Source organism: Gossypium arboreum, chromosome 12 (genome assembly GCF_025698485.1).
Source record: "Gossypium arboreum isolate Shixiya-1 chromosome 12, ASM2569848v2, whole genome shotgun sequence".
In the NCBI taxonomy this organism is placed as follows: Eukaryota; Viridiplantae; Streptophyta; class Magnoliopsida; order Malvales; family Malvaceae; genus Gossypium; species Gossypium arboreum.
This window is the reverse complement of record NC_069081.1, coordinates 93,157,046-93,182,161: the sequence shown is the minus strand read 5'-3', so window position 1 is coordinate 93,182,161 and position 25,116 is coordinate 93,157,046. Positions and strand designations below refer to the sequence as shown.

Genomic DNA, 25,116 nt, shown 5'->3' with positions numbered 1-25,116 from the left:
CTATTTAGTTATTCTGTCAGCCACGTCAGTTTTGTATGCTTTTAATATATATATTTTTTAAAAATAAAATTTAATACATTAAGTTTTTATTTAATTAAAAAATACATTAAAATTTTATACATTTTCAAAAAAATTCACATTAGTATCTAGATTTTTTTATCCCCATTTACCTATGGAATTTAGTTACTTTTCTCAATTTGGTCCCTAAAATAAATTATTGATAAGAAACAAATAATTTATTTTAGGGAAATGTTAAATACCAAGATTCACTCAACCAAACATAGATGTAAAAAGGGAGCCTAATTGGCAAGCACAAACAATTGATAAGATGCAATGGTACAATAATAGTGAGAAGGTTATTCAACCCGATTTACTCAAAATCTTAAATTTTAAATTGTAAATTTTTAATTCGAAAATCCATTTCATTTGCCTAATATGCAAATGACAGCGTGGATGCTTCCTGGAGCAATTCCTAATATTGTCAATACTACATTTGCCCGGAATCGTCCCTGCAAGTGTAAACTCAACACACACATTAAAATGGAAATAAAATTATAAAAATATTGGAGGGTTGAACTAAATTTTATGTTACAAAAGTAATTGAATTGAATTATTGATAATTCAGAGGGACTAAAACTAAAATTGTTCCATGTAATCAAAGCAGCGAAGGTCGTGCCTAGCCCTGACTACTAGTAGATTAAACCATTAACATTTGTAGTGGTTGAGCCAAGGGGGACAGGCAGGTGCCGGCCCCTAAAATGAATTTTTTTTCATTTAGGTCATTTATAATTTATAAATTTTAAATTAGTAATGATAAAATTACATTTTGCCCTATTAAAATAATAAAAATTAATTTAATCATTTATAAATTATAAAGATATAGTCTATTAAAATGGTGGAATTGTATTTTTACTATCATAAAAATATACAATTTAATTTCAATTGCCCCCAAATTTTTTTTTTTTGGCTCCACCATTGAACATGTGTATACCTATCAAATCGATAGTCATAGGCGACGCTAGCTAGGGGTATGTGGGGCTTTGGTACCCAAAATGATTAAACTATATTTAGATCCCTTAAAAAAAATAAAATTATAAATTAATATAATGATAAATTTACATTTTGATGTTTAAAATTATTTTGGTCTCCTTCAAAAAACAGCCTAACTTCACCCTTGTTGACAACTTGGATATAATGTATCAAAAAAGAGATTATATCACTAAAATTTAACAGGGCTATCTTTTCTAGCACATCAAATTTAAAGTTGTCCATGCAATAGGGATATTTGTATATAAAATCTAATCAAAGGTGGATGGTAACAAGGGATTAGGATGGCACTTGTCCCCCAATTTTTTTTTGAAAATTCTTTTTAACCTTTAAAATTTTAAAAATTTTAATTATACCCCAAAAATTTTAGAATATCTTATTAAACCTTTCAAATTTTTAAAAATTTTAATTAGATCCTTCCAAAATTTTTGTCAATTCTCATTAGCCCTTTAAATTTTTTGAAAATTTTAATTAAACCCCAAATCTTAACACCAAGAATCGTCACTAAATCTAATCCACGTGCTTTAATTTTTTTCTAAGCTAGTGGCTAGGTTGATAGAAAGTCCTTATTGCTACAACTTCAATACTACGAGAATTGGTTAAAACGTTTTGAAGTTTTTAACAGATTTAAAGTTTGTACAATAATTAACTAATCCAGTTAACCTAATTATATAATCTAATAAAACTGCCAAATTCTGCTATTAGATGGATTTAGTACCTATACTTTGATTTGATCATTTTAGTCCTTATACTTTTTGAATTTTGAAATTTTAAACCTAACCCAATGGTAATAGTTAAATTTATTTGGTTAAATTATGTTATTAATCCTGTATTATGCATAAAGTTATAAATTTAGTCCATGTTCACCAATTAGATCATTCTTAGTGGCTATATTTTTTAATTTTAAAATTTTAGTCTTAATGCAAACTACAGTCATTAAATTCATTAACTGATTTTTTTACGAGAAATATGTGAAAATAATGAACAAACATAGCATTACACATGACAATATATTTGACACATCAAATTTTAAAAATAACAAAACTTAATGAATTTAATAATTACCATTTAATTAAGATTAAAATTTTTAAATTTTAAAAATATAGTAACTAAAATAACTAAATTAAAGTACATGTGCATAAAGTACAGAGTTTAATAACAGAATTTAACCTAATAAAAAATGAAGTGGGAGTGAGTGAGTGACTGACCGTACAGCCTTCTTTTTTATAAACCCCAGCAGGATGTAACAAGATTGCGAGCATAATATCAACACAGTCCGCCGCTCCCCCTTTCTCGTCTCGCTCGCCGCTTGTATTTTTGCAGCTAAAGCATCCACATTTGATGCATATACACATGTTGATCGATGGCTATATTTAAATCAAAGAGCTTGTATTGGTTTGCAGGATGGAGCTTACCAATGCTTAGTTTTATAGCCCTATGGCAAAGATGCTGTTGTGAATTAAACAGTAACCATTCCGCCAAAAGAATAAATGAGGGGAATCGAATTGGTGGTGAGTGATTTGCTGTACATTGATGACCTCATGGATGTGTCGTGTTAACGGAATGAATTGGTAAAAATTTCTTCTACATCCTCGTATTAATATTTAGATTATATTTTGTTCTTTTTACTCAAAAAATAAGTAAATTAGTAGAAGAAAGCAAGTTTCGATTTTAATAAAAAAAAAACCAACCCATTCGGTTTTGGTTTAGTTGGGAGGACTGATTGGTCAGTTTTGATCTTGGTTTAATCAGTTAATCCGGTCTATTTTTGATTTTTGAATCTTGAAATTGAACCGATCGAAAATATCGACTTATTTTATTTTAAAATTATTTAAAATATATTTATATTTTATAATATATATAAAATAAACATATAACTATAGAAACCCAACCCAATAACCCAAGGTTGATTAATTTGAAAAACCAATCGAACTGACTGAATCCAAGTCGGTTCAATTTGGTTGGGTTTTTCATGTTAAAGTTTGTTAAGTCAGTTCTAAGAAAAAAACCAACCAAATCGACCAATTTAACCAAATGTTCTCCCCTACAAATTAGTCTTTTATGTTAAATTAAAGAGTAAATTAATCTTTTCGATTAAAATTTTCATCTATTTCTATTATTAAAAATTAACGTAGTTGAAGAAATAATCAAACAGTTTCATGTGACATGCCATGTATATTTCATGTTAATGTATATGGATTGATTTTTAATAAAAGAAATTGATAAAATTTTGAACAGAAAAATTAATTTATTTTTTAATTTAACATATAAAAATTCATTTACTCATTTTTTTGGGAATGAGTTTAAGTGGGGTACATTTGCAAGCTGTTTTCATGTATATAGGTTACTATAGATTAAGAGAGATTTTACATTGGCGGGTTGAGCATAGAGATGCTCATAGGCCGGGCTGAGTTGGGCTTAACTAAAAATTTAGGCCCATTCATTGAGCTCGAGTTAGGTCGGACCCAAAAATAGGCCTAAAATTTTGCCCAAGCCCGACCCAAATAAAAAATACTAGAACTCGGGTCAGGGTTCCGGCCAAACCGTATTTATTTTTATATTATTTTATATAATTTTAAATATATATAATACATCAAAATACTAAAAAATCAAAATAAATATTTTCCAACAAATTAAAAATAAATTTTAAAAAATATGTAGACTTAAATAGCACTAAGATAGATACAACTTAACAAGCAAATACCTCTAAAATAATAATAAAATTAACAAATGCCTTTAAAATAATAACAAAATTAATAATAAAATAAGTTTTATACAATATCTAAACAATAATAACAAAATAGTAGCAACTAATAGTAATATGGTAGCAAAATAAGGAGAAAACAACAAGAAAATAACATTCAAAAACAAAAAAAAAATAGCAGATTTTTTTTGTCATTTAGTGAATTCAGGCCAGGTCGGGCTGGACTCGGGCCAAAAATACCTTACCCGATGCCGGCCTATTTTTTAAATGGGCCTTATTTTTTTGTCTAAGCCCATTTTTCGAGCTTATATTTTTTTTCCAAACCCTCCTACATTTCAGGCCGGCCTTCTGGTCAGACCGAGTAGCCCAGCTGGTCTAATTTAGCAGCTAAGCTCAATCTCTTTTATCGTGTTTTTGCTTTTATGGGATGCTTGATTCTTTGTACTTTAGACCTTGGGGGGCATCCATCAAATTGGTGGCTCGTGATGTATCATTTTCTCTTGCGGAAAAATCAAGTGCACATGTAATGGATATAGGCGTATAATTGGAAAAGAAAAAAAATTCCCCAGCTTTTTGATATATATCATTTGATAAGTAATATTATGGGTTAATTTATGCTATTTGTCCCTATACTTTTTGAATTTTAAAATTTTAGTCTTGACTCAAATGGTAATAGTTAAATTCAATTATTAATCATGTACTATGCGTACAATTGTAGATGTAATCTATATTCTCCAATTGGGTCATTCTTAGTTCCTATATTTTTTAAATTTTGAAATTTTAATATTGATGAAATTACAATGAGTAATCCATTAATTAGATTTTTAGTGAGTAACTTGTTAAAATAACAAGCTGACATAATATTATATATATGTATGATAAATATGCTTGTTGCATTAAATTTTAGAAATAACAGAACTTAATGAATTTAACAATTATCGTTTGATGAGAACTAAAATTTTATAATTCAAAAACATAAAGATTAAAATGACTAAATTAAAATACATAGACTAATAATGCAAAAAGAAACATTTTGGCAAAACTACAAATTATTTGAGATACTCTTGAAAAAGAATACTTTGCTTTTAATATCAACTTTGGATAGAAAAATTGAACAACATTTATATGAATAAAGGAATTTGATCCTGTCTGTTTTCTCCTTCTGTTGGGAAGTTAGCTGTAACTTGAAAAACAAATTCAAAGAAAATGCATGTTTGAGGTGATCAGTGGGTGGGTACTAAAATGAAAATTTTTTCATTTAGATTTTTTATAATTTATAATATTTTAAATTAGTATTGGTAAATTTGTACTTTGGCCTCTAAAATAATAAAAAAATAATTTAATCTTTTAAAATTATAAAGATATAGACTATTAAAATGGTGAAATTACATTTCTACTATCGTAAAAATATATAATTTTATTCACCACCCAAAAAAAAAATTTGACTCCACCATTAGGGGTGATTGTGTTAGATTAAAATTAGTCCAAGTTTTCTGGTCTACTAATATTTCTATTAATGTTGGTTCTAAAGGGATAATTTTTAGATGGTTAAAATATGTAACAGGTTTTATACTTTTCACAAATTTAGAATTCAGTTCTTATACTTTTATTTCAAGGAATTTAGTCTCTCTAATTTTTATATTTCAAAATTTATGTCCAATTATTAACATTGTTACATTTTTTTTGTTAAATTTGTTGGCATGACATTTTGAAATGAAAAAAAAATACTCACTTGATAGCGATGTAACTAAAAAAAATGACGTCGTAATGAACTCGAATTTAACAAAATAATCTTAATAGTGTTAATAGTTGAAATTGAATTTTGAAATTTAAAAATAGAGAGACTAAATTCTAAATTTATAAAGAGTATAGAAACTTATGACATATTTTAACCTTTTCATATCCATGTTCGAAAGGGTTGTTTTGTAGGATTAATTTAGATTTAATCAATTTGAGTTTGAATCATTTTAAGTTTCAACCACTTCAAATTAAATGTTATTGAGTCATTTGTTTGGATTATAAGGTTGATTATTTCAAGTTTGAATTATTACATTTTTTTATTATCAAATCGAGTTAAATTAATTTTAAAATTTTAATTGAGTTGAGTTTTTGAGTTTATATTAGAATTAAGACATAATCATTTTTATGGCGCTCTAACTTAAAAAAAAATAATTTATTTTAGCCTTTTATTTAAAATTTCGCTACTTTCAACTTAAAAAGGTGAAAATTTAAATAAAAACTATTTTTAAATTAGAAAATCAAATAAATCCTAAATTTAACATGTCTAAAAGTCTATATTTATTAAAATGTTAGTAATTGATTTGTTGGGCCAATTTGGCATGACTTCAATTTTTTTCTTTTAAATTTTGTCATGACTTCACTACCCTATTCCTTCTCAATGGGCTCTCTCTTGGGTTACTAACAAGTAAAAGTCTCTACCTTATTCTCTTATTTTCAAAGTTTTTCTTTTTTCCTACTTTAATATATGAAATACTATTTTCTTCATAATTTACTCTAAAAAATAAAAGTTATCACTAAAAAATTAAATGAGATAAAATTAAAATATTATAAAAAAATAATTATTTACCAAAATAATATGAGTAGAATTATATCAATTAATTTATTATTCTTTATTTAAATGACGTAAAATTATAGTTTTATACCATCCTTTCTCATAATCGAATAGGGATTCAAGTGAATTTTCGATTGGCAACCTTCTTGTATATTAAACATGCTGTCAGATGTATCTTGAAAAACCCATGTGATTGGGCCGAAGAACCCAAATAAATCCAAAAAAAATAAAAAAGAAAAGGAAAAAAGAAGAGCTTTATTTACACAGCCTAAAGAGCAAAAAAACAGATGCTTGATACTCTTGTCATCATAGTATGAGGTTTTTCTTTTTACCTTCCAAATCCTAAAAACATATTCCACCCTATATTTTTCTACCTACCCATTCATTATCACTCCACAAGTTAAAACTAAACACAACAGAAAAAAACGCTAAAAAGTAGAAAACTTTTTCCTTTTTTTGCATCAAAATTCAACATTTGCTTATCTTCAATCTCCTCACAGCTGACAAGAACATCCTACACACAAAACATGCAATTGAAAAACAGATTCAGCTCTTTGGTACTTAAACTTTGTTTATATATATATATACATAAAATGGGTTTTATGTTTTATTTTACTTACTCCCATGGTACATCACCAACCATCATCCAATCCCCTTCTTTATCTTCATATGTTAACACATGGTATTTTTCATAATGGTCACCATCAACCTCAGCTTCAGCCCCTACAATAAAAATATCATAAAGAAAGAAAGAAGAAAACCCATCATTCTATATAGTCTATATATTATATTTTTTATGAGAGAAAATTAAAAAAAATAATTGAAATATTTACAGATAATATTTGTGTTGAACATGTGTTGAAGTGTTCTTATAAGCTCGTAATAATTATCATGAGCTAACAAATCCAGTTTTCTCCCAATGGGAATCCCTTCCATGTAGACTTTAACAAAGAAAGTTGCACTGTTGCACTCATGTTCTTCTTCACCATACGCTGGCCTTAGTTTCACCGGCGGCGGCCAATCCGGTGGTTGTTCCCTACCGTACAAATGATTTCCTTTTTCCGATCAGTCCAAAAACAAGCATTATGTTAAATAAAAAAGGAAAAAGAAAAGACTGTGAAAGAACCTTGGGGAAGCTGAAATGCTAAGACCAAGTCTAAGATCAGTGGTGAAATCCATGTGAGATGAAGCAGACGAAGCAGCAAAGTGATGGTAATTAGTGCTGCTTTCGAAAGATGATGATGGTGAGGAAGAACTTGTAGCTCTACCCATTGATATGATATGAAGAGTGAAAGATGAATGAGCCGCCACCTTGGGTTTTATTTATATAAGAAACATAAAAGATTAGTAGCATATATATATATATATATATATATATTGTTGGAAGATACGAAGTGGTACTAAATTTTTGTTGGGAGAATCAAAGGGAGGCAATTTCTTGAAATTACTGGTTGTGTGGTTGGGCTGCTATGTTGTCAAGGTAGCCGACATGTACACGCGTCGTTTACCGAACCCAAAGTGTATTAATCATGATTTTCACTTTCTTTTTTGGGAGAGGGGGATTTCGATTCAATAAGGTTGATGTGTAGTTCAATGTTTTGTGTTTGTTTCCCTTATGTTTGAAGGATTTACATTAGTTCGGGAATTAATAGATTCAATAAGCTCAATAATGTTTATGTTTTATAGGGCATAAATCAGATCTTTTGCAAGAGTAAATATAAGATTTTCTTACTAGACGAAATGCTTCCGTTATATGAATTTACTACTATGGTTTTTTTTTTACATTCATGGTCTCAACAAAGTTAATGGGCAAAATTCACTGTGGGAACAATATCAACCGGTTCAATATCGTTTTTTCTCTCTTTAAAACTTGAACCTAAGGCAGATATCAAACTCCTTTTTTATTAGTGTTGAATATACAGTAATTTAAAATATATAGTTGATGATATGGAATGTCAAAATAAAATTCCAAATTATTTATCTATTTTTATATCTAAATACGATCATGCTTCGTAATTATAAGTGTTCTTAACCATTTTATAATTTAGTTAACAATATTCATAGGATAATTAATTAATTGAAAAAAACATACATTAATTATGTCATTAGGAACAGGGATACAATAGCATCGAAGTTGTAAACGTTAGGATAGAACATGTAAACTCGAAATTGCTGTCCCAAATCTATGTTCAATGGATATAATTATCGTCCTCCACAAGACATAATTAAGGGAGAGGATATTGGTAATGATGACTTCCCAAGTAATAAAATTTGTTGATACTAAAATTAGGCTTTAATAATTCCATTACTTTTCATATATTTGTAATTATAAAACTATAAATTAATTATTTTAATATAATGTTCATAAATAGTATATCAATTTAATGCAAAATATATATATATTAAGAGAAAAAAATAGGAATGATAAATTTTAATAAATTATTTTTAGTTTTGTACTCACAATACTCTAATGTTTTAAAAATTAGATAGATGGTTGAATCAATTAGACCATCAATTTTCAATTTTTAATTTAACTAGTTCAACCGATCAATTTATTCTGATTCTAATAATATTGCAAGTCTCGAGTGTAAGTAATAATTAAAATAATATAATGTGAGAAAATAATAGGTGAGTTCACACACTACGATATCCCCCCAAACACTATTATAGTGGCTAATGGCTTCTCCTCAAAGAGAGAAACCTAAAGAACTAAAAAAGATCCCATCATAGAGATATGCAATGTAACTCAATTTTGCAAAACACAAGGAAAAAGAAGAAAAGTTAGGATTGAATTGAATCAAAATCTTTACCCCCACGTGTAGAATCCACGTTTGGAAGGTAAATTCTTTGTCTCACCTTAAAATTTAAAAAAAAAAAAATTAAAATGATCTCCCACAAAACAAGAAAAGAGGGGAACAAGCAAATCCTTGCTTACACCAAAAGAAACGCCAATTTTGCGAAAGGGAAGTGAAACAAAGATCAACAAAAGCAAAAGTTGATGTTCCCCACCATCCCTACCCATACCTTTTTACTGTTTTCCCATCGCTTTTTTCTGTTTCTTTCCTATTTATAATCCGACCCCCTTTTATATATATATTGGTTTAACTATGAGGTTTTTTAGTTATATATTATAACATGAATTAATTGTATCGAATGTATTTAAATTATGATTCGAATTCTGAAATAATTCTCAAATTCTAGTTGTTCTAATTAAATCTTGTTGGTGGTTTTATAAAGGAGAATTGAAAGATGGTTCAGCTGATGGGTTAAAAGTTTTAAAGAGGATTCAACTTTCAGTCAGAGACAAAGTTAAAATATTTTTTAGGGGACAGAAGTAAATTATAAATATTTAGAAGGTCAAAATAAAATTTTATCACTATAGTAATTTGTATTCTTAAAATTTCTAAAGGGATTCTAAAGTAATTTTACTATTTTTGGGGGCCAAGGCCACTATCAGTCTCCCTATAACTTCGTCGTTGGAATTAAGGAGTTGGTTGAACTTCATAAAACTATTTAAAATGAAATCCCTTGATTGATATGTTATCACTGAAGTTTTTGTAATCTAAGTATCTCTTGTTAAGTCAGTTGTCAACAATGTAACTTGATGGAACATGATTACAATATGTGTGTGAATGACTTGTGACAATAGTTTTGTTAGGCCAAGCCTGTAAACTAGCTAGGCCCTATTTTTTGGCGAGACATGTCTTAGCAAGTTGTTTCTTTGTGAAGTATGTTCAACAAACCCTCATAGTATTAGTCTCGTATCAATAAGGTATTGGTCATTGAATACCAGTTTCATATGTGATATATGACATATTCAAAATGCATGAATCAATTTTTAAATAACTTAGATTTAATGTGATAAAAAATTGACAACGATTAAAATTTATAAAGCCGTTTTTTACTATGTCAAATTCAAACCATCTTTTGAATAAATTTAAACACATTTTATATACAATCTAAATCATATTCGAACTAACATTTAACATGATGTGGATAAAAAACTTAATCGAAACAATATTAATCCTAACAATATTTTTATTTAATTAATTAAAAATATGAAAAAGATGAATTAAAGAGTAAAATAAAAATATGTTGTAGACAATGGAAGAAACAATGAATACAAATGAATACATACTTTTTTAAATTCCAGAAGGCACAAATTTGTTGTCACTCCCTTCTATGGAAAATCTCCATCATAGTGTCTACTCATCCTATGGGTTTCTTTTTTCTTCTTTTAATTTTTAAATTTTACAGTTGTATTTGTCAGTCAATTTACATAGGAATAGGATTGCTTTTTATTTCCCTATGCAAAAATGTCTCAAATATAGGCCCTCGGGAGAGAACTTTGGGTTGGGGGCATGATCCCATTTTTGGGCTTTGCTTTGTTATTTTCCTTTAACTTTATTTCAAAAATTTTAAAATTAGTTCGATGGTATCTATTTTTAATTTGATTAGTTTGATTGATTTGTCCTATTTAATTAAATAAATTATTAAAAATTATAAAAAATTAAGAAAAGGAGAAAATTATTTTTATTAATTCAAATTGGTACCCCAATTGACTTTTGATCTATTTTAAAAACATTACTTTTTCACGGAATTACTTTTTTCCATTTCGGTATTTAAAATTTTTTTATCTCATATGTGAACATAAACGGAACATGCCATTAAGTATGGGGAGAAGGTTAATGAAAATTTTCAAAATTTTAGGAGTTTAATTAAAATTTTCAAATCTTTTAAAAGATCTAATTAAAATTTTTAAAATTGTACAAGTCATCATGAAAAATTTCCAAGCTCATATATCTTTTCGCCACTCATCTAAACTATCATTTTCATCCTTCTATCTTAAAAATTATTGACTTTTAATAAAAATTTATCACGTGTTAAGTTTTTATTGATAAATTTTTCTTTTAAGTAAATTGAGACGAAAATTAATAGCTTAAATATTAAAGTGAAACATACCAATTTTTTTTAAATATAACAAAAAAAATTGGGTATAGCTCGGAGTTAAATCGTAAACTAACCTCTCTCTTTTTTATGTCTAAAATATTTTAATATTCGATAGCTATATTGAACATTGACTAAATTTTATTGATAAATTTTTTATTGATAAATATCACGTGTTAAGTTTTTATTGATAAATTTTTCTTTTGAGTAAACCGAGACGAAAATTAATAGCTTAAATATTAAAGTGAAACATACAAAAAAAATTTAAATATCACAAAAAAATTGGGTATAGCTCGAGTTAAATCGTAAACTAACCTCTCTCTTTTTTATGTCTAAAATATTTTAATATTCGATAGCTATATTGAACATTGACTAAATTTAAAATCATATCAAATTGAACTTTTAGATGAAACAAAACCAGTTTAATATATTTTCTTCATCTATAAAATTTAAACTCAATACCTTATTTAAAAGATAGGATTAATATGCAATTTTCCTCGAATTTGTCTAAAAATATCTAGTTGGTATCTAAATTTGTATTCTATCACCTAGATTGATACCTCCAGTTTAACACCATTAATTTGTACTAATGTGATATTGATAACTAATTTAGTAGTGACACATGGCAGCTTCTAAGAATACCATGTGACTATAAATAAAAAATTAAAATCCTTAAAATAAATATATTAATAAAAAATAGTATAAATTTTTGTCCTGAACTATTCTTGATGCAAAAAATATTATACTTTTTTATTAACTTATATATTTATAAAAGTTTTTTTTTAAATGTATATTTGTCATGTGGCATATTAAGAGGTTGTCACATGTCAAAAACGGATTGGTTGTCAATGTCATATTAGCGGAAACCAAAATATTATCGTAAAGATACAAACTTAAGTGATAGAATACAAGTTTAAATATCGACTAAATAAAAAATAAATTTTAACATGAAGTAAATATTTTTATAGATACATATATGGAATCAAATTCAATGATATATTTAATCTATTCATTAGAAGCGTAGAAATGTGAATAAACCAAAGGCAGCTTTGGTCAATGACATGATGAAAAATAAGACATCAGCCGCCTACACATTATTTAGGGGTAACATTATGCTTCCCCCTATTGTCCAAAGCTGCTCTTGTCTTTTGCTTATATAGCCTTTTTCTTTTTGCAGCTGCTACAATTATTACAAATTCTTAAATAGATTCTATGTCTGCATATATGGTCATGCCAATCTCTAACTCTTAGGACCCCAATTTTGTGCTTACCGGTATTCTGGTTTCTTGTCATTGCTTTAAACAAATATAGTTTAGGCTTTAGCATCTAACTAATGCAATAGCTACTTGAGAATGGGATTTAAATTCGAAAATCAACTTAACTAAACTTAGAATTTTATTAAAAAGCTGTAATGTTATCTATCGATTTAGAATCTTAGTTAATAAATGATTATATTCAAAGACAAAGCTAGAAATTCTGAATCTTTTCAACTCTAGAAATTTGAATCCAAAAATTAAATAAACAACAAACGAAAGAAGACAACACTAAGGATTTTGGGTGTTCTCAATTTTTGAAGTTCGAAGCCTCCAATTGGAAATCTGAACGATAGAGGAGCTATTGCGAACAAGAACATTATATTGAAAAACCAAGGTGATTTAACGATGGCAACGATGGAAATCAGGTTCACACATGACATTTCTGACTTTGAGTTTTCATTCAAGTGGTTTTAAGCTTGATTCAAGGAAGAACAAGAGGAAATGAGCATGATGGTGCTATTTCTAGTTAAAGGAGCTCACCAGAGATGGCGGCAATGCAAGGTCTGGCAATTACGTGGATTCCAAATGTGCATTAAACAATAATTTTATTGTCTCACTTGATTATCATCGCACCGTTAATGGTAAGTAACAACTCAATGACTATAATGTAACAATTCGATAATGTTAATGATCATATTGTAATTTTTCAAAATTTAATGATCATAACATAATTTAAATCATAAGTGATAAACTTATTATTTACCCATTCATTAAGGGGGTTGATACTTCAAGTTGAATGGTATAAAAAATCAATTGCCCTTAAGAACTCAATTTTGAGCATTATGCATGGAAAAAACATTAGGAGGTTAATTAAACTATTAGTAAGTTTACAATGTGATCACTTAACTTTAAAAAGTTACAAAATGATCATTGAACTATTCGAAAGTTTTCATTTAAGTCTTTGAGTTATTAAAATCGTTCTTGTAAGGCCCTATTTGTTCATACCGCTTGCACCAACCAAAAGCTCTCATTCCCTTTCTCTTTTACAATTTAGTTTTTTTTTTAATAAAATTGCTTTGAACATCACGAGTCTGTGAAACAAAATCCAAACAACTTTCTTCTTCAATCTCTAATATTGGCCATTAGCTTAACTTGAATCTAAGATATGTTAATGTATTTATCGATGAGTACTAGGGCCAGTTTAGCATTGCTTCTCAGAAGCACTTTTGAGACAAAAAAACATTTTTAAGATAAAAGTATTGCTAAACGAAATACTTTTGAATTTTTCAAAAATGCTTTTGGGATTAAAAAAATACTATGCAAAAACACTTTTTTGGCCAAAAGTAGAATAAGAAAATTTTAACTTTTACTTAAAAGTGCTTCTGAAAAATAATACTAAATTGGCTCCTAATTCAATATACTGATCGCCAAATTGTCGTTTGGAACTCACCAACCAAATTAAAAAAAAAAAAAAACTTAACCCCTAGTAGTTTAAATGACAACTTTTGAATAGTTGAATGAAGTTTTAATTACCTAATACTAAAATGTCTATAAAAATGGTTGCAATGTTTATGTGATGCATAAACAAAATAGAGTGAATTAATAAATACTGTTACACTAATAAAATTATAGTATTAATTGGTCAAGGAAAAAAAAACATATTAAAAGGTTGTTTAAATGAGTATGAATAGTGAAGAGCTTTTGCCTGAGAAATGAAAGACAAGGCTGTAAGTAAATAATTGTGGAATGAATCCTTATTGGCTACCAAAAGAATAAATACAAACAATAAAAATTAAAGGACATAGGTGAAACCCCAAATTTGGAACAACAACAACAGCAGCAGCAAATTTCTGGAATTTGGGGAACATGAATGAAATGGAACAGGAAGAATTTGCTGCTGAGAATTTTGGGTTTTTGTAATCAAAGCATTTATGACATATTTGTACAGGCCAAATTTAACTAAGCCCAATAAGCCCAAATCTACTACCCAGAACCAAAACCCTAGCCCACAATGACTAAAAAGGGAAGGAAGAACTAAGAGAACCCTAGCCGCAGCAGGTGCTCCCCTCTGCTCCACCACCGACGCCAGCATGTGCTCCCCTCTGCTCCACTACCGATTTCTGCCAGCACCGCCCACTCTTCCTGCAAGAATTAAAAAGAAATGACAAGTAGTTGAACCAAAACCTTTTGTAAACGGCTATATAAAGCCTTTGAAAACTTTGTATTTTTTTTCAGAGAGGCATTCAAAAGGAAGAAAAGTCAGCAAATCAAAGCAAATAAATACCAAATCAGAAGAATCTAGTATACGGGAAATCAAACCCGAACCTAAGGTGATTTTCTTGAATTTTATATTTTTTTAGTTTCTTTACATACATAAATATAATATAAGCAAGAAACACACCTTAAATATTGATTTATAAAATATAAAAAAAAAAGGAAAAAATTTTACCTCGGGTGATTTCCGGCCACCGTATACGGTGGCCGGAGCAGCGGACGGCACGGTGACGGTTCGCCGGAACCTAGACCGAACCCAGAGCACTTGCACAGAGAAAAAAGAAGGTTTTTTGTTGAAACAAGAGGAAAGAATGAATTTTTGTTGAAAAATTTAGTTTATATAGGAGTATGAAACGGCATAGTTTTAGGGGGGATTTTGGAAACCTCAAAACGGCGCCGTTTGGCCCTCAATCCGCGCAGGTGACCCGACCCGCTAGGGGATCCGCGCGTTTTTACCTTGATGGGATATTTTCCCAATAAGTCCTTCTGCTTTTGATACTTTTCAATTAAGTTTTTTATTCCTTTTAATTTTGACCCCGTAATCTATTTGGAATTCAATTTGGCCCCTATTCGAACTACGTCGTTTAGGAAGGAAAAGGATTATTTCACTTTTGGGACCTCGTATGTTAGTCGCGCTTTCAAATCAGTCCCTTCCTCTTTCATTTATTTCCGGATTTGCCCGGAACTCTTGTTTTAAATTCAATATAGTCCTTAGTTTAGTTATTTAACTCCTTGGTTATTAAATTAGTTAATTTTATTATTTTCTCACTATTATTTTTTATCATTTCTTCTTATTTTCATTACTACTTTGTTATTATTATTATTTTTTTTTATTATTATCATTATTACTATTATCATTATATTATACCCATATTTATTTTACTCTAATACCCTTTTCACTATTTCAATTATCATTATTATTATATATACATATATATATCCCTTTACTACTGCTTTTCTATATACATGTATCTTTAAATATTATTACTATTATTATTATGACTTAACAAACAGTTATTACCTCTATTTTAGTATCATCCCTATTATTATCATCTTATTCTTAAACTAATTAATTTCATATAGATATTATATTATACACCTTCCTTTTATATTTATTTACTTGTTACTTCATTACTAATTATTTTAACTTGTTATTATCATTATTTATTGTTATTGTAAATATATTATTTTTCTTCTTATTTAACCTATTATTACTATTGTTTTTCTTACCTTATTATTATTACTATTATCATTATTCATTACTCTATTATTATTATTACTACTATTAAATTAGTATTATTATATTTTACTATTATTATTATTTGTATTACTATTATTTTTATCGCTTTCGTCATCATTGTCACTTTTTATTTTGCCATGTTTTATTTATTTATCTACTCACGTATTCGATCATTTTATCTACCTCATGCTTTTGTTTTATATTTTTATATTACTAGCTTTGCTTTCATCCTTTTATAATTTCTCATATCGTTATTATTGACACTGTCGCACCATTATTATGTTCTCATACACGTCAATGCTATATTTTGCTTTTACATTTTACTATAAATCGCGTTGCTTTTTGTTCAATGTATTAAAACAATTCTTTCATAAAAGCAAAATCCGTTATTAGGCAGTCCGAGATAATCGTGCCCTAACTTACTGGGTTTCGACTTTTCTCACTTAACCTAAATAACGGAATACTCTTTCAAATCACTATACGAGTTTTGAAAAATGCTTATTCTCGAAGATACGAAGTGTTGTGCCCTAACTTACCGGGTATGATATTTTGTCATCTCGAAATAAGAATTTTGTTTCGAAATAAAGGCAATATTCGGTGTTTGAGAATTCGAGAAAACGTGCCCTAACTTACTGGGTTTCGACTTCTCTCGTTTATTCTAAATAATCGAATACCCTTTTAATAAAATACACAGATTTCATAAAAGGCAAGCTCGCTCTCGAAAATTCAAGATGTCGTGTCCTAACTTACTGGGTGTGACATTTCATATTTTGAGACGAGAAGGTCTTTAACACTTGAGCTTTTTACAAAGAAGGATCGTATTTTAAAATTCTTTCAAGTTTTTTTAAAATTTTCGACACTAAGACACTAATTAATCAACTAGGTACCTATTTTGGGCGTATCGAGGGTGCTAATCCTTCCTCGTGCGTAACCGACTCCGAACCTATTTTCTTGATTTATGAGACCAAAATTGTTGTTTAAATAAATCAAACTATTTATTAAAAACAACCACCTTTATGAGGTGACCCGATCACACCTCGTCAAAAAGGATCGGTGGCGACTCCCGTTCTTTTATTTTCAAAAATCCAGGTCGATTCCCGTTTTTTCAAAAAAATGGTTACGACAATATTAACAAGGTCTAGATCTGGACTTGGTTGTTTTTTAACTTAGCTTTAAGCTCCAATTAAGTATTTGAATTTAATTTTTAGTTCAAATTGGTATTTAAATTAAGTTTTTATCACTTATCGTAAATGATTTATTTGAATCAATTTAAACTTTTAAATTAAATTTAGGTACTTAATTGTATAAAAATTAAGTTTTTGGTCACTTACCGTAAATGATTTATTTGAATCAATTTAAACTATTAAATCGATTTAGGTACTTTATTGTATAAAAAGAAAAAACTCTTTAAATACAAATTTAAACTCTTTCAATTTTTATAAAATTCAAGGATAAATTCTAATGAACTGAGTTAATTTCTTAATTTTCGTAAACTAGATATATGAAAAATAAAATAAGTTGTTTTTTTTTTTAAGGAAAACCTTGCTTGATTCCAATTGCCTGCCCCCAATGCCATCAATATTTCATATGGTCCTTGTGCTTAGCCCTAATGCCACAACAAAATCAAGATACATGGTTGTCTCCAAGAAACACATGGCTCAAGACTTAATCAAGTTAAATTGCTTGACCTTGATTAAGCAATTCGTATTTAAGTTCGACTTCATTCGTATTTAAGCTCTTTCTATATAATAAGAGAAAGAATATAATTTCACAATATAAAAACATATTAAAATATAAAAAAAAAAACTCAAATTTGGTTTAACCGATTACTCAAGCTCGACTCATTAATTATCAAATCTAGTTCTTAGGTTTTCGTTTTACAAATCGAACACAAATAACATTTTACGATTCGAACACGAATAACTCGCAAGCACCAATATCTCTTTTACACCCTTCATAATGATAATAAAAACAGCATGTAAACAGGAAATATTTGGTGATACAACAATCAATGCATGTATAAGCAAGCATTTCTGAATTACACACTGTTTATATACCAAAGTGTACAAGCATCTATATTCATGCAGCTTCAAGCATCGGGCTGTTTGACTCCTTGTTCTTTGCCGGTAACCCAGAATTCTGAATTGCTGATCCGCTGCCCGGAGCATCATCTGCTAGTTTTAGATTCAACAAAGCGTCAGCCAATGATTGATCAGTTCCTTCTGAATCACCAACTCCAGCTTCGGGATTTAGATCTTTAAGGTTTCCACTTCTGATTTCTAGCTCCAATTTCCTGAACTCCTCTTCAATATCTTCGTCCTCCATGTCCAGGGACGGAGCTGGTTCTTCAACAGTAAAAAAAGAACAGGTTAGACAAGAAGACAGTACGCAATTACTCGATGGAAATTAATTGCCATTTCACAATAACTACAAGGATGGCTAATAAATACTACCTAGAGCCTTTTCAACTTGCTTCTGTGAATCAATGCTCTCTTCGAGTTCTTCTAAACAAAGCTGAACTTCTTCAATGCTTATTTTATTCTCCTTTATCACTTGTGCTCCGATCTGGATTGCTTCAGTTACCTGCCATCGGGGAGTAATACATCAGCTTATTCACTATCTGCCAATTTTCTCGATATCTAAAACCGAAGTCAGAAGCTCAACTATGTCATGTTTATATCACGAAAAGAGAAGTTTTAAGTTGTAGTAGCTGACCTGTTTTGTTGATTCCGCATTTGCAATAACACTTAAGACCTCTTCCACTCTGTTAAGAAGTGAGTTACATTTCTCTCTATTCTCGGTGCCCAACTTCATCTCTTTTGCATGTCTCAAGGCCAATTTCTTGTTCCCAGACTTCAACAAGGCTAATGCTGACTGTCTTGACCTGCCAAATATAAACTCAACCACAAGACCGGTATATTTAGAGCTTAAAAACACTGAGCCATGCATATAAGATGCAAATGGTTTTAAAATCAATACATTTGTCTCGAAATATTCTCAGTTCAAAAAAGAGTTAAACTGAACTTCCGAACCAGTCAGCATAGTGCAACTGACTCTTGTCCTAAACCGATTAACCATTAACCATCTTCATATGCATTGACCATAATTCAGCAGATGAAATAAGACCAAAAGACTCAAAAGAAAGATTACATTTCCCAGCGCCGGTCGATCACATCAAGTTGTTGTTGAAGTTTTTCTTGAGTCCAAATGAGGTGGAGAGTGTCAAAATCTAAACTCGAGACACCAGAAACCACAGCTGACGAAAGGGAAACTTTTATACCCTGCAATAAATCAGATTACTTGCAATAACAAAAAATTTGCAAAGACTTTATATCAAGCCAGTTTATCGGCACAAAAAGCAGCACACACCTCGATTAGTTCTTTCTTGGTGGTGGAGAGATATCGACCTTTCCTGCACCCTGACAAGTAACTCAACACAGCATAACCTTCCTTTTGTCCTCCACACATACTCTCGAACTTGTTCCTCGTAACAACGCAATATGAATTCCAGTGACTTTCGGACAAACACTTAATCACTTCATCGGCTTTCTCCTAAGAACAATTAGATTAAAACAGTTCAAAAATTCCAATTTTTAGTTCATGAAATAGTACTTTTCACAAACATGTTGCAAACCTTCAACAATGTTGTAAGAATCAGACAATCTTCAAGAAGGATACTTTCAGGAGACATTGTTGATCTGTTCATCAAGCTTTTCACTTTATAAAATAATTGAGTTATTCTCCCACTATAAGGACCCACCATGTCCGAAATTCGAGTTATTTCACCTTCATTATACATAATAAACTGAAATTTTCATCAAAATAATAAAACCCAAAAATTCCATAAAACAAAACAATCAAATTAACCCATAATTTAGCTCACCAATACGTGATCAATGCACAAAGGAGTTAAGCCTCCTCTATTAAACCACTCATTTTTCACCTACAAAACAATTTATAAGCAAAACGAAATAAAGACCAATTTTATAAGTTAAAAATAAGTAGAAAATTGAAAACCTGGGGAGGGGAAATGATGAAGACACCAAAGTGGCGGGCGATTTTTACGATCAAATTTTTCCAGAACTGGAATTTGGGTTCCCAATCGGATTTTTGACCGCTAAAAGCTTTAAACCGGGCCGTTGCGATTAATTCATAGTCCCAATCAGGTACTTCTTTTCTTATGAATTCCTTCACTGATTTCGAATCCATTTTTCTTCTGAAAATGGAAAAATTCAATTGAACTCCCGCTCAACCCAAATGCTTCCGTTAGGTTTTTGCAATTTTCTCGAGAAATTTACTAGGAAAAATTAAAAAGGAAAATTCAAATGCGATTTGGATTGTGAAGCGGATCAAAACTTGGATCCAAGCCCAATTGAAATCTTTCACGGCTTTTTTTTTTTTTTTTTTTTAACATTATTAGGGTATTTAGGTCTTTTAAATGAGAGAAATTAATTATTTTAAAATGTTACTAGCTGGGGTTACGTTAGGGTCAAGTTTTTTTTAAAAAAAAAAAAAAAACCTTTACCTATTTTATCGGGCTCATCTTGAAAAAAAACCTATTTTACGATTTTTAAAAATTAATAAATTTATTAAAATTATTTTTAATATTAATATTTTATATAATTTTATAATTAAATTTAATTTTAAAAATATTTTTATCATTTAAATTGAATTCAAATTAGCCCAAAATATAAAAATTTTGTCCCAATTAGATCGGGCGAGCTGTGGAGCCATGAACTCCCAAAACCAGTAAATTAATCTCTATTTTAATTTATGAGAAGTTGATGCTTGTATTTTACGAAAATAAAAAGTTTTTAAGAAAAATAAAAAATTATCTTTATTTTAATTTATCAAAATAGATACTTAATACTTTACAAAATTAATCTTTTATGTTATTCTTTTCTAATCCCCGTGTTAATATTGTGATGGTAAAAAATTTAAGTAATATTTTTTTAGGATGTCACGATCACAAAATGTAACATATTTACAAATATATATATATATATATATATATATTCAATCAATTAAAATATAAAATTAAATTAATACAAAAATAGCAGAAACCCACATCCATATATCACAATTAAGTACTACATCAATTTAAGATATGAGCTATCTTATAAACTTATTTTGATTAAATGTAATTTCTTCATCAATTATGTAGGGTTAATTTTTGTGATGTTATTTGTTGAGATTGTTGTTGGTTTTTTTTATGTGATGCTCCAATTTGTTAAACTATAGGAGTAAATTTGATTATTAAACTCACTTCTACTTTTTTTTTAAGTATAATGATAAATTTAGTTTGAATATTTATATTTAGCCTTTATTCTTATTTAAGTTAAATTTAACCTCAATCTTTTATAAAAAGTAGAATTTAACCATTAACTTTTTAAAAAGAGCTCAATTGTTGTTTTTTTTAATGACAAAAAACATGGTAGCCCATACGGCAATCCACGTATTCTTCATACTATTTTTTTGAATTCTTTTTATATTTTTTAAATTTTATTTTAAAATATTTTTATAATTTTAAAATTATTTATTCACGTGATATATAAAACAAATAGTGTCATATTAGCATGAAGTACACGTGAATTGTTGTGCAAGTTCCTATGCCTACATCGTTAAAGGAATTAATGTTTTATTCATAATTTTAATTCTTTTTGAAAAGTTAATAGTAACATTTATTTCAAAAAAAATTAAATGTCAAATTGATAAAAGATATAAACATATTCGAAAGTGTGATTATATTTTTAATTGTATAGATACTTATTTACTTAATTGTTGTGAATAAAATATTCCTAATTTATTTTTGTTCAATGATGGACAACTAATTTAATGTGAATCATTAAATAGACTTTTTGAATACTTAGCTATTAAGGAAAAACGAAAAATACCTTTGAAACTTCCACCACAAAAACAAAACTAAATCAATTTCTAATTAACTTGAAGGACATGATCAGCTGTGGATGTTAAAATCCACCACTTTCCTCTGCTCCTTATTAAATAATATCAATATTTATTGCATTAATAAATTTTAATATATATATATTCATTCAAGATGGTAAATTGTGATTAAAACACGTCACACAAACCTTAAACCAAATGTTAATCAACTCTTGAGTGATGCATTATCAACATTTTTTTAAACAATTTTAATTTAAAATAAGTGAAATAAATAGATATTTATGAACATAATAACTACTCAATTTGTATGGTGTTTTTGAGTCGGTGATTTTAGTTATGGAAGAAGTACACTAAGTTAAAAGGTCATTAAAGATACAAAACCTAGAATTACTTTTTTCTTTTTCGTACAAGGCACAAATATATTTATTAGAAATTAACATAAAAATATATTCCAGGTATGACATGACAAGTCATAGTAAACCCCACTAAAATACACAAATTAAAAGTTTGAACTAAACATTACACACAAGTCAAGCTTTTCAATTGTTGGAGCTTTTACGACCTTCAGCTATTTTCTTTTCCTTTTTTTTTTCCCCCTAAATTGGTCCTCAAATTTGATAAAATTGTTTTGTAACCCCTTCAAACAAAATATAAATTAGTATAATGGTAAATTTTGATTTTAACCCTTCCAAAATTTTATGTTTTATCTTGGACCCCTTTAAAGCAATTTTTTGACTTAACCTAAGATATAATATTGGAGAGGGGGAAGGGCATGATAGGGCATACGGCAGGGGCAAGTAGTAGCATTGGCCCCAAAAATGGTCAAGTTGCTTTGTAGCCCTTTGATAATTTAAAAAAAAAAAAATAGTATAATGGTAAATTTGTATTTTAACCTCTCTAAAAATTGATGATTCATCTCTAATCCCCTTAAGGTAATTTTCTGGCTTTATCTCAATTACAATATTGGGGAAGGGGAAGGTGCCATATAGAAGCTTTAACCTCTGTTATAAGCAAATCTTTGTCCCTTTACCTCTTAGAAACAATAGTGATTGACATGAATGATTTATTGATTTTTAGATAGTTGATCTCTCTTTAAGTTACTACATTGGCCTTCATGCATCAAGGCATGCAACCTATGTGAAAGCTCAGTGTTCGATTGTTGAGAGGCTTGCGAACTTTTTAATGATGCACCATTGAAACAATGGGAAGAAATTCATGGCAGTTAGGATTGTAAAACATGCAATGGAGATCATTTATCTCCTCACCGATCAAAACCTAATTCAAGTCATTGTCGGTTCTATTGTAAACATGTAAGTCTCTCAACTCTCAATGACCTTAAGAACTTTTCTCAATTATGGTTCATTTCATCACTTAATGCTATAACATTTCATGTTATAATAATTGACCTTGTGAAGATGCCACCCGTATCAGCTCAGTTAATGTTGTTAGGTGTCAGGCTATTGATATTTTGCCTAATCGTTGTGTGAAGCAAGCCATCTATATAATAACCACTAGTGCTCATGAATCTGCATTCAAGAATATTAAAACCATGGCCAAATGTTAAGGGATCATCCAACAGGTACTAAATGAGGGTCTTCTTAAATTTTGTCTCATGTTTTTTTATATGCTAATGTCAAATTACTCTCATTTGGTGTAGTTATGCCATTAAGAAGAAGATGAAATTGAAAGAGTTGCCAAGGCCAACCGTTGATGAAGGATATTGGAAGAAATAAATTACACCATGTAATTGGAGATATTTGTTTTTTTTTTTTTTCAATCAATCTTTTACAATAAGATCCTTGTTTTGGGTTTGTTATTCTATAGTTAAAATGAGAGAGGTTTAATCAATTTTATTTTAAATATTTTCATAAACTTTTAATTGTTTTGTCTATTTAATATTTAGTTTTTTTACCAGAGTTTAATATTTAGTTAATCAATTTTATTTTAAGTATTATTTTAATCAATTTCAATTTCTCCTCATATATAACATTCAATTTTAATATTATAAATTGAGAGACGAAGATAATGTTACACTATAACATACCCTCGCTATGCTTTGAGAAATTAGATTAAAATTTTAAATAATATTTATAATAATTATATTATATAAAAATATAATGATCAAATTTTTAAGTAATTATATTTAGATCTAAAATAAATCATTATGATAAATTATATGAAATATATGGATTGAGATATGAACACAAACATGTAAAAAAAAATCATAACAGATATATCAACATGTTATAATTCATATAAAATAAATTATTAACATGTAACGTTCGGTTTAAATTTATAATATTTTGAACACATAAAATATAATACAAAAGAGATGAACTATAACGTAATTATAAATGCTATGTCTAATGTACATAAAATCAGTGGAACAAAATAGTTCAAACCATAACTTAGTTTAACTTAACACTGCAAAAACTTATTCATATATCATTAATTAAACAATAATTTTAGATGCAATCAATGTTAGTTAAGGTATATATCAATTACACATTAACTTAGATTTAATGTTGGATTTTAATTTATTTTAATTGTACACAAAATTTTTATTTCTATTTAATTGTAAATATTTAAAATAAATAAATAAATTCAATTATTCTCATATGGAGTAAATAAATCCAACTATTTTAATGCTTGCATGTATGTTCTGTTCAGGTTGATTGCATTTTTAATTCAAATTTTCTTATAGTTTACCAATAAACAATTTTAGGATATTTATTTTTAAATTTTATAAATTTTAGTAGATTATAAATTAATTAGAGAAAACTACAACATATCAATTATGTTAATTAACGATTTTTAGGTTTTTGTTATAAGAAATATTAGTATGTTATGTGTAGACAATTTTTGTTTCAAATTTTGAATTGATTTGCATTTCAATTAGTTTTCATTTCAAGTAACATTGTTATGTATGACAAGATAAATTCAAGGTAATATTTTTGTTAGGCATATTAAAATAAAATCGATTCGCATTCATTTTAACATTCATTTTGAGAAATATTGATGTGTACAATACAAGACAAATTCAAAATAGAATTGTGCTGTATTCATTTCAGATAATATTGGCATGCACAATACAAGACAAATTTAGGGAAATATTTTTGTTAGGCATTCTGAAAGAGAATCAATATCCACATTTATTTGAGCATTCATTTTA

At 28.4% G+C, this 25,116-nt stretch overlaps 2 protein-coding genes, 2 long non-coding RNA genes and 1 pseudogene across 5 annotated transcripts; 1 reads left to right on the top strand and 4 right to left on the bottom strand.

Annotated features, from left to right (window-relative positions):
• Positions 1 to 265: 265 nt before the first annotated feature.
• On the bottom strand, positions 266 to 2,477 carry LOC128285665 (uncharacterized). Its single transcript, XR_008276183.1, has 2 exons — positions 2,256 to 2,477; positions 266 to 509 (listed from the first exon to the last, which is right to left on the bottom strand). It is a non-coding gene; the product is annotated as an uncharacterized LOC128285665 (long non-coding RNA).
• Positions 2,478 to 6,552: 4,075 nt separating this feature from the next.
• Positions 6,553 to 7,663, bottom strand: LOC108478933 (auxin-responsive protein IAA20-like). The gene is made up of 4 exons (XM_017781386.2): positions 7,450 to 7,663; positions 7,157 to 7,359; positions 6,944 to 7,046; positions 6,553 to 6,837 (listed from the first exon to the last, which is right to left on the bottom strand). Exons 1-4 carry the CDS (start codon positions 7,593 to 7,595, stop codon positions 6,792 to 6,794), a joined length of 498 nt encoding a protein of 165 aa, XP_017636875.1. The 5' UTR covers positions 7,596 to 7,663; the 3' UTR covers positions 6,553 to 6,791.
• A 6,595-nt stretch (positions 7,664 to 14,258) lies between these two features.
• Positions 14,259 to 15,055, bottom strand: LOC128285227 (uncharacterized). Its single transcript, XR_008275670.1, has 2 exons — positions 14,976 to 15,055; positions 14,259 to 14,668 (listed from the first exon to the last, which is right to left on the bottom strand). It is a non-coding gene; the product is annotated as an uncharacterized LOC128285227 (long non-coding RNA).
• A 2,797-nt stretch (positions 15,056 to 17,852) lies between these two features.
• LOC108477364 (uncharacterized) lies at positions 17,853 to 20,395 on the bottom strand. 2 transcript variants are annotated; one of them, XM_017779885.2, is made up of 8 exons: positions 20,058 to 20,395; positions 19,924 to 19,983; positions 19,675 to 19,845; positions 19,410 to 19,592; positions 19,191 to 19,321; positions 18,756 to 18,924; positions 18,494 to 18,623; positions 17,853 to 18,379 (listed from the first exon to the last, which is right to left on the bottom strand). In XM_017779885.2, exons 1-8 carry the CDS (start codon positions 20,247 to 20,249, stop codon positions 18,120 to 18,122), a joined length of 1,296 nt encoding a protein of 431 aa, XP_017635374.1. In that variant the 5' UTR covers positions 20,250 to 20,395; the 3' UTR covers positions 17,853 to 18,119. The 2 variants fall into 2 exon arrangements, with proteins under 2 accessions (XP_017635374.1, XP_017635373.1); XM_017779884.2 differs by having other exon boundaries at positions 17,853 to 18,385; positions 20,058 to 20,392.
• Positions 20,396 to 22,461: 2,066 nt separating this feature from the next.
• LOC128285726 (40S ribosomal protein S5-like) lies at positions 22,462 to 23,655 on the top strand (annotated as a pseudogene).
• Positions 23,656 to 25,116: the final 1,461 nt, after the last annotated feature.

Coding starts and splice junctions, on each gene's coding strand:
- LOC108478933 (XM_017781386.2), bottom strand. CDS start 7,595: ATGGGTAGAGCTACAAGTTCTTCCTCACCATCATCATCTTTCGAAAGC. Junction 7,360..7,449: donor AGCATTTCAGCTTCCCCAAG/GTTCTTTCACAG, acceptor TTTGTACGGTAG/GGAACAACCACCGGATTGGC. Junction 6,838..6,943: donor GTTGGTGATGTACCATGGGA/GTAAGTAAAATA, acceptor TTTTGTGTGTAG/GATGTTCTTGTCAGCTGTGA.
- LOC108477364 (XM_017779884.2), bottom strand. CDS start 20,249: ATGGATTCGAAATCAGTGAAGGAATTCATAAGAAAAGAAGTACCTGAT. Junction 19,846..19,923: donor TGTGCATTGATCACGTATTG/GTGAGCTAAATT, acceptor TGAAAATTTCAG/TTTATTATGTATAATGAAGG. Junction 18,386..18,493: donor GCAAGTTGAAAAGGCTCTAG/GTAGTATTTATT, acceptor TTACTGTTGAAG/AACCAGCTCCGTCCCTGGAC.